Below are 18,333 nucleotides of genomic sequence, written 5' to 3'. Positions count from 1 at the left end.
CAACATGGATGGCGTGGGCTCTGGTGCACCCCTGTGGCTTGAGGCTTCCCTATCCCTTGGTAAAACTCACAGCCTCTGCAGGCAGCAGAGCAGAAGTTAAGCACAGATGTGGATACTTCACTCCTGAAGTCGAGTTTTACCAATCCAGGAGCATTTGACCCCTGCTCTTGACCAGAAGACACCAAGGAATTAACAAGTCCCCATGTCTGAAGCTGTCATATCTTTCCCCTGATGTGTGCCTGATTCCAGCTTTCCAGTGAAGGTCCTGGGAGTGCTTCTGGCCCTTCCCTCTCAGGCTCAGGGTTCTGGGAGTGGTTTCCACCATGCAAACACTTCCTGCCCTCTGCATGGCATGGCTAAATGGTGACAGGCTGCCATGGGCAGCAGCCACCCTCCCTCTCCCCCAGCTGTACTTCAGGCTCCATCTCAGATCCCTGGAGGCTGGGCCCTGTCAGGAGTGGTGTCAAGATAACCACCAAACCAGGGCTGAAGCAAACTGGGAGCAATGTCCTCTCCTGTCTGCAGCAGGGTGACACCATCCACATCCCTCAGCTTGTGCTGCCAGGTGAGAGTATCCTGTAAGCATGAACCTGACAATGCTTCAGAAATCCTGATAGAGCTGCACTGAGATACTTTGGGTAAGGGCCTGCACCTCTCTCCTGGTGGCCTTTCCTGGGGTTTTGGCCATGTGCATGATGTGGGGCACTGGTGGCAGAGTCAGAGAGGCTGCAGGGGACTGTGGGGATGGACGTCCCCTTTGTGCCTGTTTGGATCTTCCAGCAGATGATGGATGAGGGACATGGGCAGACAAGGTAGCCGAAGGAGCTAGGGAAATGCTTTTGTTGTGTGCAGAGCTGAGGGATGAGCTCTAGGCCCATCTGATAGGGTAAACGCAATAATCCACCATGGCACACTGAGAGCCCCAGGGGAAGCATTGTGCAGAAACCAACACACATAGAGAAGTGCAGGGATGCTCCAGCTATGTTTGCATTAGGAAATCAGCTCTGGATGATGGATCTGGAGGTGGTAAGGTGCTATCAAAGCCAAGGACTGCTTTCCAGTTGGGAATGCTGCCCCCCTTGGGGTCAGGCTAGCTGACCTGGGTGAAGACCTGCCAGATATTATGTTCAGAGTATTCCAGTAGAAGGGGACACTGCTTCAGTTGCTGTCACCTGTGGTGCAGCCCTGATGCCCTGCAGCAGGCACCACTAGGTCTTCAGGGGCACTGGGACAGTTGAGAAGGTCAGGCTCCCGCCTGTAGCCTGGCTAAAGAGAGCTGCCAGGTTTGGTGGCCCACTGGGAGGGAAATGGAGGGAGGCATGGTACAATTTGTGTGCCACCATTGCCAGGATGGCAGCCTGCTGCGGCCTGGCAGGAGGGGAACCCAGCAGAAACCAAAGCCTCGGAGGAAAGAGGAAGAAGTTGGCACTGTTGGTGGCTCAGATCCTGCAGTGGGTTAGTGGCCTCTCCTTCCTGCGGGATTTTTGCTGTTTGCTTATTCTTACTGCATAAGCATAGGAATTTGCCTGTGCTCCAGGGCCCAGTTCTTCATAAAATAACCTCTTTCTCTACCTTTTTTGCATCACAATCCTTTAAAAGCAGCAGTTCCTAAGCTGTGGCCTGAGGATCCCTAGTGAAAACCTGACAGGTGTTCTACAGACCTACTTCACCTCTACAGTGCTGCTTGCTCTGCAGGGCCGGAAACCTATAAAAATGTTAGAACTGAGATCTGGAGCCCAGAGGAAGTGTACTGATGCCTGAAAGGTCGTGCTTTCATTTCTTCAGGAAGGCAGTCACTTCAGAGATAAGGATCTGCCACATTCACTGGAACATCAGCTGCAAAAGGAAGTACAAGTTCCTTCTGCACAGGCTCCAGCACAGCCAATGGCAACCAGCACTGTGATTCCCCTGGTACAATAATGCTGATACCCTTCCTCAAAGCATAGCTTTGATTCTGAAAGTAAGAAAAGCCAAAAAAAGACCAGGAGACTTGTTGTCGGGGTGATGGGCAGCAGCTGAAACCCCTTGAGGTGTGAGAAGGGGGTGCTGCCCACCCACCTGTTGGGTCTTGCTCCTGTCACACCAAGGGAAGCCCAGCCTCTTGGTATCTCTGGGATCTAGGCTTTTGATGTCTCATATCTCTTCCTGTGCTCTTCATCTTTGCCAAGAACAGCAAGGAGACAGCACCACTCCCCATTGCCCCTCTGCTTGTGGCTGGTGCCAGGAGTGACAAAGCCACACAATCCATCATCAGCAAAGGACAAATTAGCACTTGCAGTGCAGGAAGAGAGAGGACAAGATCAAGATGTGGGGCTTGCAAGTGTCTCTGCAAGGAAATGAACCTGCATTGTACGACTGTGAGTATTTACTCAAATGTGTACAGGGCTGTATGATCTGTAAACCTGAGCAGACTGTAAAAATGAGGGCAAGATGCCAAGTTCTCCATTTATCATTTAGATTTACCTTCACTCTTCTTTTCTTTGAAGACAATTACCAGGCTACATTTTTGTATCTTGTACCCAATAAAGATATTGAAAGCCCTTTAATCTACTGCTGCGTAATCAGCAGCCTATTTCTCTGCAGAGGTAAATGACACTGGTGTGAGACATTAGCTGTTCATGGCTTGGAGCTCACTGGAAAACATCCTTGATTAGCTGGGAAGTATTCACTGGCATGCACCTGGGGCAGGCAAAGCAGGGTAGCCTTACCCCATCCCTGGTAAGCAACCAGGAAAGCAACCAGGTGTCTTTCAGTGTCCTCACACAGGAACAGGGGGCCATGCACAGCCTTGTAACACCTTCCAAGCACACTAGGAGGGTGTCAGGAGGGAGAAACCCAGCAAGTGGCAGTACAGAATGTGTCTAGGGCACTGATGTGATGTCAGCTCTGAATCAACACCGGCTTACATGTACCAGCATGGGAACCTTGAAAGAGAATAACAGAGACACACCAGGATGGATATTTTGGCTTCCTCCTGTGCTCACTGTGTCCTGTGCAAGCTCTTTCACCATAAACCATGGGCATATGTGGCAGTGACCTGTGCTCAGCTCCCGTTGCCTGCCTGCAGCCACTGCTGGTGCTGGTGTGGGTTTGGCAGATGCCTTCTGCTTGCTCTGTGTTTGTGTGAGAAGGGAGCTGTGGGGGGCAAGGCTTGTGAACCCGTCCCAGCACATCCCAGACCCTTTGAGATGGTGTCTCCAGCAAAGACAAGCATTACATGACCAAATCAGGGGTCCCCTGGCCTGAAGGATTTTAACAGTGGTTTCTTGTGATTTTGGGACAGTAGGGATGGAAAGAGAATGCTTAAGCATTTCCCATGGCCCCTGGCAGCACTCAGCACAGTGGCTTCAGTTCCTGCACACCAAAAGGTGCATCAGCACTCAGATGCAGGATGTGCCAGCCATGTGTGCCTCTCCAAGCCACACAGGAACTGATGCTCTTGCACGTGGTGTGTCCAGAGACTCAGACCTACACTAGACCCTAAAGCACCCCCAGTCTCACCTAAACAGGCCAGGCATACAATGAATTTAAGAGTTATGTGTCCCTCCTGTACACAGGGAAGGAGGAGGACAGTGAGTGACACACAGAGACCATGGCAGGGCCACAGGAAAAGGATGAGCCTGTTGTCACTGTGGAGCAGAGCTCAGCTGTCAATCTCCCACAGCCCAGGTGCTCCTGGGCTCAGCAGCTACATCTGTCTGATAAACTCTCTGACGCAGGCAAGGAGAAATTTCTTCTGCTGAGGTTGCTTCTCCACCCTGGGGCATGCTGGTGACCAGGAGCATCTTCCCACAGCAAGACCATGAATCCTCTTTTCCCTTTGAAATGGTGTTTGGGACACAGAAACAGCAGCTGCAAGAAATTTAAAAGGAGGGCAGGCATTTGTCAGAGCAGCCTCTTACTTTGTGCCCATCTCTAATTCCTGTCATGTTCACCCCAAGCACCCCTGTACAAAGAAATCACTGTCTTTTTAAATAAAAGGAACCAAAACAACCAACAAACAAACCAACTGAAACCCACAAACAGCAACCAAACCACAAAACACTTGAAATGTGTTGTAGTGTCCCATCATAATTTTTCAGTCAATAGCACAGATGTGGTCCAGGGTGCTGTTTCCCCACTGCAAGGAACTGGAGATGCTCATTGAGGTGAGCTCACAAAAAAACAGCCCAAACTTACACATCATGTCCTGAGCCCTGCATCCCCCTGGATACCCTCAGGCAAAGTTCTCTCCTGCTTTTTTTATGTCTGCTGCCAGTTTCTGTGGGTCTCCAGGATGTGCTGCCACACACCCACAGCCTGGAATGACTCCCTGTGACAGCTAGCCTTGGACTTTGCCTGCCTGAACAAAGACAAGAAGAGACCTGGTGGTGCCTTCCTTCTTCCCAGTGGGTGGCTGCCTTTTTCTGCTGGCTGGGATTTTTCACAGAGTCAGGGACATTGGGTTAAGCATTGCTAGAGCAGGGCAGAGAGCCAGGAGAGCTCTTGTTCTTGTAGCACAGGAGGTCAAAGGACCGGCACGCTCCCTCCCGGACAGCACTCACAGCCCCTCTGTCTGCAGCCACTTCCTCAGGAAGTGAGAAATGCTGGGTAGGTAAAGACCTCCTGAGGATGAAGGACAGGGAAGAACCTCTGCTGGTACCCCTCATCCCAGCCCCCTGCAGGGTGAGGGATGGCTCAGCAAGCAGGATGCTGGGAAAGAGCAGCCACCCCAGAACACTGTGGGGCTCATCAGAGGACACCAACAAGGAAGGAGAGAATAGGTTAATGAGCCTCTCTGATATTCAGAGGAGCAGCAATATATACCTCTTGCAAGAATAAAAGGGTGTCGTGAAATTTCACAGTGCAAATGTTGAAGGAAACAGCCCTAGAGCAGCAGTGCTGGATCAGAACAGAGGCTCTGTCACTCTGTCTCTCTCCAGCTGAGACCACTACCAGAGAATGGTGAGAAATCAGCCGACACAGAGGAATCCAGAGTAATCCTTCCCTGCCATCCCTTCCCAGCACCCAGGAGTCACCAATGCAGCTTTCCCTGGTGGGGCTTGTGTGGGAACCACGTGCACCCACCTGTGGTGGGTTTGTCCAGCTCCTGGCTGTGCCCCACTAACACCCTGTGCCAAGAGTTCAATGGGTTATCAACAGAGGGTTGTTTTTAAACTTCAACCTGAGCATTTCAGTTATGGACATGGAACTGGAGCCTCTGGGTTGACCCCAGCAATGCCACTGTGGGCTGTGAGGAGGATGTTTCTTACCAAATTTGACCAGGGGTCCTGGGTCAGCCTTCCTGAAGAAGAAGATTTAGAAGAGCTTCAGGAATTCCAGGGGATCAGTGCACTCCTAATGCTACAGGGGTAGTGTTACAAGGAGGGAGAGGAGCTCAGGGGCTTACTAGCTTTCAATGCTGCCTAGTCTCTGATAGCTCCTTTCCAACAGTTTAGGAGTCTAGCTAACACAATGGCTGTGCTTGGAGTGGGATGCCTTTTCTTTTCCCATACTTCTGACTGTTATCTTGATGAGTCTCCCCTCTGTTTCCAGTAAGAAAGGATGCACAAGCAAGTCCTTCCTTATCAGGGCATGGAGCCAGTCTGCCTTATCAGCCACAGAAGAGCCAGCCAGGGACTTTCCATTCCTTGCTCCTGTGCCCTGCTAGGAATACCACCCTGGTATATCTTACATGCTTCAGAGACTTCCTCAGCTTCCCCTGTGCACTCTTGGTGGTTCTGTCCCAGAAGACTTTGTCTTGATTTTCTTTGATGGCTTTTTCCTGTTCGTGATCGGCCTCTGCCTGGAAATCCTTGGACAGGGATATCCCACAGGAAAAGTGGGAAGGATGATGTTGTTCTGAGGCAGTACAGCCCCTCTGCTTCACAGTGAAGCCCTCAAAAACCCAGCCATTGTGGCCTCTTCCTGCACCCTTTGCAAGCAGCTGAGAGAAAGTCTCACTTGTGAATTTTGATGTTTGGCTCTTTGCCTGAGCTGTCCCTGATGGCCCATGCAAGCATGGCATGGAGCTGCAGACTCTCTTCACACTGGAGCTGTACCAAAACTGGATCTCCTGACTGTCAAAGAAAGCCCATTTTAGCAGCTCCACATCAAATCCCTGCAGAACTACCTGCCCTCCACCTGCACACACACTGTCCAGAGCAAGAGAGAGGGAAGAGAAGGAGAAATGCTGAGCAGATTGGGGCTGTTCAGACTGGAAAGTACTGATCCAGAAGGCTTTTGTGTACGTACAAGTAGACATAGTCAACAAGGGGCAAGAATTGGACCAGGAGGAATTCCTTACCAGAGTGCACTGAAGAGATTCTGGAAACAGAGAGGGCAATGACCCTCCTGAAGCCCAACTTGTTAAAAAGCACCTCAGGGTCACATTCACAGGGGTGAATGCCCTGTTGAAAGAAGTAATTCTCTCCCTACCTTTGCCTAGATGCATGACAAGGAAAACTGCAGCCTCAAAACTGGTGAGCATCAAAACAAGTGAGGCAGAGCCCTCTGGAAAGCTGGAAGGTTCTGCTCATCATGGATTTGTCCCAGCTGCCAGCACAGCCCATGATGAATGGCCCCAGCGTGTTCCAGCACACCACAGCCCCCCAGCACTTACTTTAGACAGCTGCAGCACAAGGAAGACAAATGAGATCCAGAGAAACCCAACCTTCTGTAGGCCCCCTCCATCTCTATTTACATGTCTGTTTTCTCCTCCAAGGCCATGCCTCTCTTTTGTTTAGGAGAGCGTCTGGCTTCTGATCTTGTTCCAGATGTTTTTTTGCTTGAGTCCTTCCTTATTCTGTTACAGCACTGAGCACAGACAGTTGAGTGCCTGCTTTGACTCAAATGCTTCAGACCTTGTACCAACCCAAAACCATGGCCTCTGCTTGGCACTGCCCTGGGGGCCAGGCAGTGCACATCTCCTGCCAGCCAAACTCACAGCTGCCTCCCACTCCAAATCTTCAAAACCTCACAAGGATGAGCATATACCATGAAGTGGAATGGTCTCCATCTCTCTGAGTTCTCCACAGAGAGAAAGGACCCTGCAAGGGCATCCCCCTCAAGATGACAGCCTGAGCTGTGCCCTTGCTCCAAGCCTGCGCTGAGCATCAGGATGATGGCAATACCCCCATCCACTCCACCAGAGCATGCAGCAGCATGAGAGCTCTGCAGGGAACCCAGCCCTGCGAGGACAGGTGGTCTGGGAAGTGTTTGGCAAGAAGGAAACAGCATGTTCTGCCAGCTAGCTCTCCAGCTTCAAACCAGCCTTTATTTATCTCTGAGCAAGGCTGCACAGCTGCTTTCAAAAGGCATTTGATGCTAAACTCCTTGGCTTCACGTTCGCCCTGAAGAGCTCTCTTCTGTTATCTCTTTGGTTTGCTTTCTTTTTTTTTCTCAGGCCCAAACTCAAATTATGCTGGTGAAACAGAGCCAAGCCTGCCAAGGCCCTTGTCAGGAGCACCCTAGCATGTGGCCCAGATGGTGACAAGAATGCTGGTTTTCCCTGCTGATGGTTCACACTCTACTATTAGTACTGCACAGCTTGCTCCACTTCAAAGGTACTTGTTATGGAAGACACACAAGATCTGTTTCTTTCAGTCTGGCTTGGCAAGCTCTCCCCATGCTCCCAAGGCACCTTAATCACATGGGCACCAGGTCATATGCTGAATTTGCATCCAGAAATAAGGATTTCTTTTGACCACAGGCAGCCTCACATCAAGCACCCAACAAATAAGTGAGGGCTTCAGAGTGTAACTCCATCCTCCTTTCTCTACCTACTAGAGAGGTTTCCAAGGTCATGGGAAGTGAAGGGTTTCATGTAGCACTCAGAAGTACACCATAAGGCAGAGAAGTCCACCTCACCAACTAGGAACCTGGTAGGACAGTGTAAGAGGGGGGTAAGAAGGTTTAGAAAGGACTACCTGGGGTAATCTAACACATCTATGCTGAGCCAGGGCCAGCACTACTTCCAGCTTTTTGATGAGCTCTGGTCCCACTGTAAAAGTTTTCAGCAGTGGACATGCAGCATTTCTTCATCTGCCTTTTGCTGGTAAATGGAATTTCCCTCAAAGTTTGACCCCTGTGGTTTCTTGACTTATCAGAAGTAAACTCAGTACTTCTTTTCACTTTCTCTTCGCTATATCCCTCTGTTTACTGGGAGACCCATGTCATTCATTCCTGGAAGCAAGATTAACTCAAGTTCCTTCGGCCTGTTATTTGAGGCCAGTCTAGGCCTCTGACAAAACTCACTGCTGTCCTCCACAACCCTCCCAATTTGGTAAACACCTTTCCAGAGTTCAGCTGTGCCATCTGGGACCACCTCTCCCAAAGAGACTGATTTTTATAATTCATCCACTATGGGACCACTCATGAGTGATGTTCAAAATCGTGACTAAAGAAATCTCAGAGATGAATTAAGCAGCTGTCCCTGCTGAAAGGGAAGGGGACAGCACCTGGATTCAGTGACAGCAAGTTGCAGGACACGTACCCCTTTTTCCTCATCCCCAAGAACTGCAACACAACCCTCATTTCTCCATTAGCACTGCACCAGCTGCCAAGTTGGGCTGGAGACCTGAGCACCTCTTGGTATGAGGCTGACTCACAAATGGCTCTTTGTGGTGATTTTTTGCTTCAGTCTGCAGTAACACAATTTCAAACACCACCTCTACAGCACACAGGCATGCCAGGAGATGCTATTTTTTGCAACAAACCACCTGTGTTGGATTTGCTGGCGGCAGGACTAGTGAGCAATTTAGCTGGAAACTAGACCAAGGTAGAAAGAGCATCCCTCCTACCAGACCCTGTCAAGCTGCAAAGTATCTGCTGCTCCAAGTGTCTGAACTGGCATGGGGAGCAAAGCAGTGCAAACAGGACAGAGCTTCCCTACCCAAAGTGACAAGTGCTGAGCTGAGTGACAGCATCTCCAGGACCTGCTGCCCTCCTGAAGCCAACGGAATCCCACAGGCTCAGCAAAGAGCCACTGCACAGCACAGACACAGCCTTCAGAAACAGCAGGGCTCAACACAGCAGATTTCAGCCTTGCTTTCACCCCAGGCAGTCAATGAAACCTACAGCCCTCTTGGCTCTAACACTGGGAATTCCCTGGGGTAGCTGCCCTTGACAGGGTCAGAGGACATTGCAGTGGCTGGGAAATGAAACCAAGCACTGTGAGAAGAGGCTGAATCTGTAGCTGTAACGTTTCCGGGACACTTCTGCTTTTGCTCTTTGCAGTACAGTGGCTGTCATCCATCACTGTAAACACTGACTGGTGCCTTTCCAAAAGCTGTGTCAGCTAAATAAAAAGGTGGGAAACTATAGGTTGCAGGTACTTGCAAGGAAAGCACTTGATTTATTCACCAAAGACCACCTCAGCAGCTCACATTTCTGGAGTGTTGCCCATCTGTCAGAGAGCTGAAAGTCACAGCTTGATAATTTAAACAGGATTAAGGAATGTCCATGTAAACACAGTTGTGGGTTTGCAGAGTGGGGACAGCCAGTGCACATCCCAGCAGACGAGGGGCTTTCCCAGCCCTAACATCTGCAAGAAAGAAAATATGGCTTTTTGTGGGAAGTGGGGAAGAATGAGATGTGTTTGGAAAAAGGACAGACCAAAGGCTGCAGCAGGTGAACCTCCCAAGCCAGGAAGTTTGTGAAACACCACACCTTGCTGATCTGCATTGACACAGCCCAGCTGCAAAATCCTCTGAACAGGCACAGAATAGTCACCATGCCAGTAAAATCTATCTAAGGCAGAAGGATCCAAGGAAATTGAGCAGCAACTGGGCAGCACAGGGTCAAGCAGACAGAGTGAGACACCAGGATTAGAGGTTTGCACTTGTTAGATCTTAACAAAGATCGCAGGAAGAGCCACTAAGTCTGCCTTGCTTTCAGCAATCTTCTGGCTTTCCCTTTTCATCGTGGACAAGGAACGATTTCTCATGGATATAAGGCATCCCAGCCAGCCTCATGCTGCACAACAATTTCACAAACACATGAGAAGCTCCAAAGTCTTCTTTGCTTGCCCGGTTCTAGCCCCATGGCTGTCCCCCTTATCCCAAGCAGAGCTAACCAGATCTTTACTAGCCCACTACAAGCCCCATCCCTGCAGACCAAGCTGGTGGTGACCCTTCATCTCAGATTCTGACAGATCCAGCTCTGTTTTGCCCTGTATCCCTGCCATTTTGCTGTGGTTGCAGAGCAATTGAGAAAAGGGGGATAGCTTCCCCCCAGCCTTCCGTCCAGGGGACACATTGTGGGTAGCAGAAAAAACCTGACCTGGAGGCACAGCTAAGCAGGAAGACAGAAGGGAGAGGTGGGGAAAGCCACAGAAATGACACTAAGCCTCCTGTCACTGCCTACTGCACCTTTGAGAGGGATGGGTAATGGGTATTTTCCAGAGCCTTCTGTCAGCAGGTTAAGTCTTCTATTTGATTGTCCTCCTGGTTTTGTCTTTATCTCCAGTTTTTACAGCTAGTGTGTGTAGAGAGAAGACAGGTGCCTCTGAGGGCAGAGAGGATGGGTCCCCCCCTCTCCCTTTCCAAAGGCTGTGCTGAGCCCTGGGATGTGGGCAAAGCTATGCTTAGCCTGCAGCTGATCTCCCACACTGCAATGAGCTGTAGTTCCTGCTACTTCTGAAAACACAAAGCTGAGTCCTGTCTAGGTACAAGGGTCTCCATATAAGACAACCTCTGGGCTCAGTTTGACTCCAGGAGCTTGAGCCTGGACAAACACCCTGTTGCCACACTCCAGTCCTGGCAATCAGGCCATGGAGGTACAGGCTGGGCAATGGCACCAGGGAGAGCTCAGCTGCACCAGAGCATGGCAGGAATACCACCAGTTCCTTCTTGGAACCACACAGCCTGGCTGAGAGTGCTGGCATCTTCCCACAGGACAAATCTCCACAGAAGGTGTCCAGACAAGCAGCAGTGAGTGGTGATGATATGCTGGAAATGAGGGGAGAGCAAGCAGGGGCCTGAGGATGAGAGATGCCATGTCTGACCCTCTCCATCATCCACACATATTGTTTAGGCAAGAGCAAACTGTACAATGGAAAAAGACTAAAGGGGCTTTTCCTCATCTGGCTTCCCAACCTTCCTAAACATCCACATATCCCATCTCCTCACATAAACCAAGACAAATCCCTGAGATCCTGCCAGCTGGATCTGGCACTTGTGCTAAGGGACAGCAGTGCCTTGCTGTGGCACCAAGGAGAGCAGACCACCAGAATGGGGAACAACTGGCCCCTGCACTGGCAAATGTGCCCAGGGCATGTTCACAACCTCTGTTGACTCTTGTGCACCAGGGAGTCATGTGAAGAAGCTGTGTGAAGGTTGTGAGACAGAACAGCTTTTAGCCTGCGTGGTGCTGCTCACCTTGCCTGCAGGTCCATGTGGGAAGGATGCAGTTGGTTCCTCCACAGCCACTCCAGGAGCAGCATGTGCAACACATGGGGGATGCTGGTGACAGAAGAAGCCCCTGCACCATCTCTTTGGAGGCAAGGGACAAAACCAATTCCAGTAAAGTGCCTGCAAATGGTATTGTGGCACCAAGGTGACCAGCACAGCATTTCCCTCTGGTGCCTTACTCTTGCTGCTGAGAAGCAAACAGGTGTTTTTGCCATGGAACCTTCAGTCCTACCCCCCAGACGGGTCTGCCTGTGCCAGATCAGACTTTGACACCACATCTGATTGTGCCTGCTGTGTCTGGTGCCCCTTGAACTCAGCCTGGGCAGCATCCAAGACTGTTTTCACCATACCAGGCAGACACACAAGTGCTCTCATGATCCCAGCTGCAAGTTCTGGCAGCCAGGGAGTGACCCAAAGCCTGCTCAGTTTACTCACATAGATGCAGCCTTGTCCTTTCTCTCCTTCCTTGTGCACAGTCACCAAGAGAGCTGCTGCTTTGTCACCTCCCTGTGAAAGCTTTGCAATTATAGCATCTTGTTACTCCACAACATGTGAAATGCAGGTCCCAGATTTGGATAAAGGGCTACAGGTGATTCAGCCAATGCTCCAGAGCCAAAGTGATCTCTGCATGTAACTCCAGAGCTACTGAGTGTATGTCTGCATTGCACTGCAATGGATTCTGGTCCTGCACCATGCCATGAGGATGCAGTGAGGGTAGGAAAAAAGCAGGAAAAACATGTCTGGGGAGAGAGAAACAGGAGGACTTTTTTACTGAAACTAGCTTTTGGCTGGGAACCGACGTTTTTGACATGGCAGTGACTAGCTGCTTTCTCTAAGGAAAGCGGCTTCTTCCCTCTAAAGAGATCGTTGACATTTTGTATCAGACAAACTCACTCCCTATTTTACTCGGCACTGAACCAGGCTGGCTTTTGACAGATTTCCAAGAGGAGTTGGGCTCTGGAGTGGGGGGACAGGCTGCTGCAGGGCTGGAGGAGGGACAGCAGTCAGGACTGGTCCAGGACAGCATCTCCTTTTGTCCTCCCTGGGGGATAGGAGCAGCCTGCTGCCAGAGCTGGGATCTGGATCACCATCCACTCGAGAACCAAGGCAAACAAGGACCTAGCAGGGATCTGTGGTGTGCAGCTGCACTGCTCTGAGGAGAACACATTTCCTGCTCCCAGGAGAGATGGGAACGCTGGGATTTGCAGCCATGCTCTTACAGGCTGGTTGGCCAGCACATCCCTTAAACCCTGATGGAAATAGATTAACCTGCTTCCAACATCCAAGAGATCAGTGCAAGCCCCTTCTCCCTCATTTTCCCTGGTCCAGGACACTGCTCTCCTTGCCATGGTAGCCTACAGCCAAGGATGAATCTGATCCACCCCAGGCTAAGCCCCTCTGGCAGTCTGAACCCTTCACAGGGACCTGCTCCAGCTGCAGCAGCTCAGCCTCGGAGCAGATCCATGCCAAGCATCCTCCCCTACCCCAGCCACGGCCCCCTCACAGGTCACTGAGTGAGCAGCAGGAAGGCTTCTGTCCAAGCCACTGCCAGTTGTCCTCATTTCCCACTCACACTGTTTGTCTTGGCCTCTCTTCCCATACCAGCCTTCCCTCTCTTCCTGCTTCTGCCCAGGATTGAATTGCCGGGGCTGTCACTGTAGTTAATGATCTGGGACAGAGCTGGTGCTCTGGGAGAGTCACACTCAGACACATCCAAGCCTGGGCCATTGCATGTGCAGACACCAGGGTGGAAAATCCCAGAGGGGAGAGCACCTGAAAGAGAAACAAGCCACCAACAAAGGGAGCCAGGCAGCCAGGGGAGGAGAGGGGACAAAATTAAGCTTGCATGCAGGAGGTGTCAGCAAAAAGCCATCAGGTACCTGGACAATCCCAGCCTTGAGCAGTCCAGCCACTGCACCACCATGGATGCCATCCCCTGAGGCCTGGTGGCCATGTCCCCCTTGCCTTCAGGAAGAGTCCATTTCACTCCTAACCTGTACCAAGGCATGCTGGCTAGCACCAAACCCGACTAACTTTATGATGTGGACAGTCACATTTGACACTGTGGTGCTTGGGATGAGAAGATGGTGCCTGGCTATTGGCTGCATAAATCCTGCCTGTGCATGTTCAGCCTGTACTTCAGCTGGACAGAACAGCTTTGTTCAAACATCACATGGCCTGGAAAAAGGGGATATAAGGACACTTTGAGACAGAAAGGCCTTAGTCAGAGTGCACAGCAGACCCAAGGCTCAGGAGCAAAATGGCCACAGACTCTCAGGCTACAGCTGATGAGTGGCGGCTGCCATCTGTGCCTTATCCATGGATGTGCCCAGAAATAGGTGTCTTCAGCAGCCTCCATTGCCCCAAAAGCTCATCTTTCTGCTCACCTGAACCCCAGCTGCCAGCAAGAACTGACCCACCAGGGCAATCAACAGCACTGTGTCTCAGTTTCCCCTGACTGCAAGGACAAAGCTCCTGTTCCTGCAGCACTTCTTCCATGATCCATGCTCCCATAGAAGCTGAGAGCTGGGCAGCCCCAACCCAGCATCTGCACTGGCAGGACTGAAGTGTTTTGGGCTGGATGGTGAGATACTGGCATGCTCCCTCCTACCCCATCCCTGCCCACCTTCCCCTAGGGACCTGCTCCTGTCGCCTGGCTGAGCAACGCAGAGCAGAGTTCCTGCTTTGTCACAGTGCTGAGAGACTCCCAGGAGAGACCTGCAGCCCAGCTGCTGCATCTTTCACCCCATGAATGTCTTTCCTTCTCCCACACTCCAGCACAGCCCCCCCTTGCCACTGCAGCATGGCAGGCAGTGTTGACTGCTCATTATACACTCCACGCTGGCTTTTGGGCTCAAACACGAGGCACAAAAATTATCTGCTGGCTTTTCTTTTTATTTAACAAAATCACAGCACAACATTTAAAAAAAAAAGTAAATAAGCAGCATACACATGGAATTTTTGCAATGAACAGATCTAGCAGCAAATAATGTGAGAGCAGCATGACCTCCAGGCACAGGCACAAGGCAGGGCTGGAAGGTGGTGTCAGGCTGGGGGACTGAGAAGGAGGGCATTGTCCCTGAGGAGAGCAGGGGCTACAGCTCTGAAGCTGCCACATTACTGGCTGTGTTTCTACCCTTGCAAGGAAGGGCAGGAGGGAAACGGTGCAGAGGATTCAGGAGTGAGAGAGGAACCACCTCGGCCACACATTGTCTGAGGGCATCTGGGTTGTGCTCATCAAGGATCAGCACAATGTATGGCCATTGTGGAACATCATCACTGCCCTCCACCTCCACACTGTGCTGTGCTGGCAGCCCTTCCCAGGGATGCAGAAGGACTTTAGGTTGGGTCTGGGAATGGAAACCAAAGGGATCAGACTAGAGCTGGAGATCACAGCTGCTGGGCTGAAGGGAAGTCTGAGAGTCCCCATCTTGCAGATCAGTCCATCAAACAGCTTCCAGGCTGCAAAGATGATGGAGCCCAGCAGCCCCTGGCTCAGACTGACGCAGGTTGCTGAGTCACACTGAAGACAGAGGGAAAAGAGAGAGCAGACAGGGCTCTGCCCATCCCCATGCACTGACACGAGCCTCAAGGAGGGTCAGCCCTGAGGCTGGAGGTGGAAGCAGGTCGGCTCCATTAGCATCAGATTCACAGCTGGGAGCTGGTCCCACTCCAGGTATTGGGACCAGCCATGGCTTTCTTCAGGACCTACTTGCCCTGGGGTTTGGCCTGGGGAAGTGAAAAACCCAACTGGTATTAGTGTGCTCCTTGGGGCAGGAGCCTCCCCAGAGTCCCTGCCTCTGCTGGACAAGCCATGGCAGTGATGAACCTGTCAAGGCCTGCAAAGCACCCACCAAACTCATCACAAGCCCTCCCCATGAAGATGCACAAGCAGCAGACTCCAAGCTTGCAGGGCACAAGTGGGGAGGGGTTTGCTTCCAGTGCCATTTGCCATGGCACACGTCAGCCTCAGACAAGAGTGACACTGGGTGGACAAAAGTCCCAGGGCTGCATTTATTTGGGGGGGAAGAGGGACTGCCAAGGAGACAGACTGGTTCCAGTTGGAGGGGGGAGGGATAGAGACCAAAGACAAATTCTCCATGCCTAAGTAGAGCATGTCCCTGCTCCTCCCAGCAGCCCAGTCATACTGGGAAGACTCTGTTTGTCCGTGGATTAACCCACTGCCCAGCTGACCGCCTGTCTGGCTGAGAACAGCCATAGTCCTTACCCTCCTGCCAGAGCTGGCATCCAGCCTCCCTTGGAGACGAATCACCCACGGGGAATGGAGGGGTGCACAGAGGCGCTTGCCCTTTGTGGTAATGAATCTGCCAGGCCCATGAAGGAAAAAAACAAGATCTAATGAGCAGGACACCCCACGGCTGCTCAAGAACAGCTCAAGCTCCCCCACTGCCTACCTCACTGCCCTCTTCCATCTCTACCTTTAGATTACTTCCTTCTCTGGCTTTTGTCCCATGCTCTCCCCTCTCAGCTGCTCCCCTCTGGCTGAGCCTCTTCAGGAAGATCTCCAGGATCTCTTCCACAAATCTCCCTATTCCTTCACCCTCAAATACAGCTCAGCATCCCTCCTCCATCCTGCTCTACCTCCAACTCTGCCTCCCTGCAAGGTCCATCCCTTGGCCATCACGGAGCCTTGTCCCTCAGCCATCACCACTTGGGCTCTTACATGGCAGCAGGGATGTCACAGCCATCCTGCACCAGCTGGATCTGGTAATCCTGCACAATCCGCCACGGGATGGGCGTCTCGCTTGTCCGCAGGCAGCAGTCGAGGACGTTGTTCCCGCCGTGCACTGGAGGAGGAACACACCATGCAGGCTGAGGTCAGCTGCACCTCTCCCAGCTTCCCTGGAGGGCGCAGGGGCTCTGACAGGATGGTGCCTGCCAGGAATGCTGTCACACGCTGCCCCGGCGGGGCACACAGGCACCAGCTTTATTGCGTTCACACCCTGGTGCCGGGAGCCCTTTGCTTCCTTCTGGCGGAAAGCAAAGGAGATGAGGAACACCAAACAGGCAGAAGGCAACTGTTCTGCATGCCTGTGCCCCTCCTGCACCCCAGCTGGCAAGGCAGGGCATGGGGGTCTTTATTCACCCCAATTCAGGGTGCTGCAACACAGACATGCATTTCCGAGGGGCTGGGAGTGACTTCAGCTTTACTTACAGAAGCAATCACAGGTTTGGCAGCTACCCCATCACCAGCCCACCCCACACAGATCATTCCTGTGACAGCTGAAGGACAGAGCTGTCTGCACTTCCCTGCAGGGAAGGAGATTCGCAGTCGCCCTCCCAGCAAATGCTGCATTCACTGCTGACACCTGACAAGGCTGGCAGCACCCACAGACATCTGTAGCCCCCAACAGCAAGGTGTGGCCCAACACCACAAGGCATCTGGACCCCCCAGCTCCCCATCACGGAGTAGAGGGTCTGATGTCACCCACCCCGACAGCTGTGACTTGTGCAAACCCCATGTCCAACACCAAGAGCCCCTCAGACCTGGGCCCCACCCTCACAAACACCTTCCCTCCGGCTCCCAGCCCTGACACTTGCCCCCAGGCTGCCCCACGCCACAGGGTGACAAATGCTCCCTTGGTGTACTGCAGAAAGTGGGACCAAGGCAATCCCAGCCCAGTGTGTGCAAGCTGGGCTAGGGCACTGGGAGGCAGGATTGCTCCATGGCCGTTCCCAAACACACCTTCCCATCCCCAGAGTCCTGCAGGTTCCTTTCTGAACTTTGGGCAGGACAAAGTCCCTCTGGGAAAGGTTACAAGCAGAAGGTGCAGGAGGGCTGCAATAGAGCCCCAGCCATGTGTCCCTCTAAAAGTCTTCTGGAAATGCAAAAGAGAGAAGGAACTGAATTCTCTCCCTTCTGCAGAAAAGGCAGCCTGAGAGGTCCCCTCTTACCATCCAGGATACATCCCAGCATCAGGAGACTGAGGCAGAGAAGATGCAGCCGCTGCATTTTGCTGCTGAGTCTGGCAGAGGATGGGCTGGAGGCAATGGAGTTCCAGGCAGGAGAGGTGAGCTCTGCACAGCTTCCCTGCGCTCTGCTGCTGCTGCTGCTCCCCACTGCTTATATATCCTTCCAGCCCATGGCTTTCAGTTTCTTTGAACAGCCCAGCTGAAGAGAAGGCTGTAACAAGTCTTACTACAGGCTGGATTTTAATCTTTGAGCATTTCCCGAAGATCCCAGCAGCTGCTTTCCCTGCAGCCAGCTGTTCTGTGGTCCTGTAACCAAACACTCTCTCACCCTCTCTGCCAGCACTCAGGCCATGTTGGTCAGGACCAGGCAGCTCCAGGGTCCCTTTACCTTATCAAAACACCCCAGGGTGCTGGGATGGCACATGGGGGATTTCACCCCACACCTTGCCCAGTCTCTTCTCTGAGATATCTCTGGAACATTCACATTAAATTTCACATAGGCTCAACCATCTGATGCTGGGGGGGGGGGGATAGAACTTGCCTCAACCCCATTTTGGGGGTATATGTTGGTACTGTGGTGATGGCTGTCTCCCCCCAGAGTCTCCTCATCTGGTTGCTGAATCCTGGCTGCCTCCCCCTGCCCTCCCCAGTGCCTGTGTGGAGGCACATCCGAAGCTGGCAGAGGGAGGACAGCCCAGTCAGCATGCTCCACTCCAAGATCTCACGGGCCAAAAGACAACCTGATTTCCAGGTATCCCACCAAATGGATTCTTGGCCAAAGGCTGCTACAGAGCCTCCTGTAAACAAGTTTTCTCCATGCAAGAGCAGAAATCCCCCACAGAGGCTGTGTGCACAGCACAGGGTGCCAGCAGCTTATCCACTGCGTGGGCACTGCCGAGAGCAAGGACCAGAGCTTTTAATCCTCACAGGAGCACAGGGACGGGGGTTGTTTCTCCTTGGGATGGTGACTCACCACCGTGCCAGTGTCAGTGTCACCTGCAGGGATGTC

General features: G+C 52.2%; 1 protein-coding gene across 1 annotated transcript; it reads right to left on the bottom strand.

Annotated features, from left to right (window-relative positions):
- Window positions 1-14,264: 14,264 nt before the first annotated feature.
- Window positions 14,265-18,059, bottom strand: LOC146425151 (C-C motif chemokine 19-like). The gene is made up of 4 exons (XM_085042736.1): window positions 17,307-18,059; window positions 16,075-16,198; window positions 15,619-15,715; window positions 14,265-15,119 (listed from the first exon to the last, which is right to left on the bottom strand). The coding sequence occupies exons 1-4, from the start codon at window positions 17,362-17,364 to the stop codon at window positions 15,099-15,101; spliced, it is 300 nt and encodes a 99-aa protein (XP_084898862.1). The 5' UTR covers window positions 17,365-18,059; the 3' UTR covers window positions 14,265-15,098.
- Window positions 18,060-18,333: the final 274 nt, after the last annotated feature.

Source organism: Lichenostomus cassidix, chromosome Z, assembly GCF_008360975.1.
Source record: "Lichenostomus cassidix isolate B80296 chromosome Z, HeHo_3.0, whole genome shotgun sequence".
Lineage (NCBI taxonomy): Eukaryota > Metazoa > Chordata > Aves > Passeriformes > Meliphagidae > Lichenostomus > Lichenostomus cassidix.
This window is presented reverse-complemented; position numbering and strand designations above follow the sequence as displayed.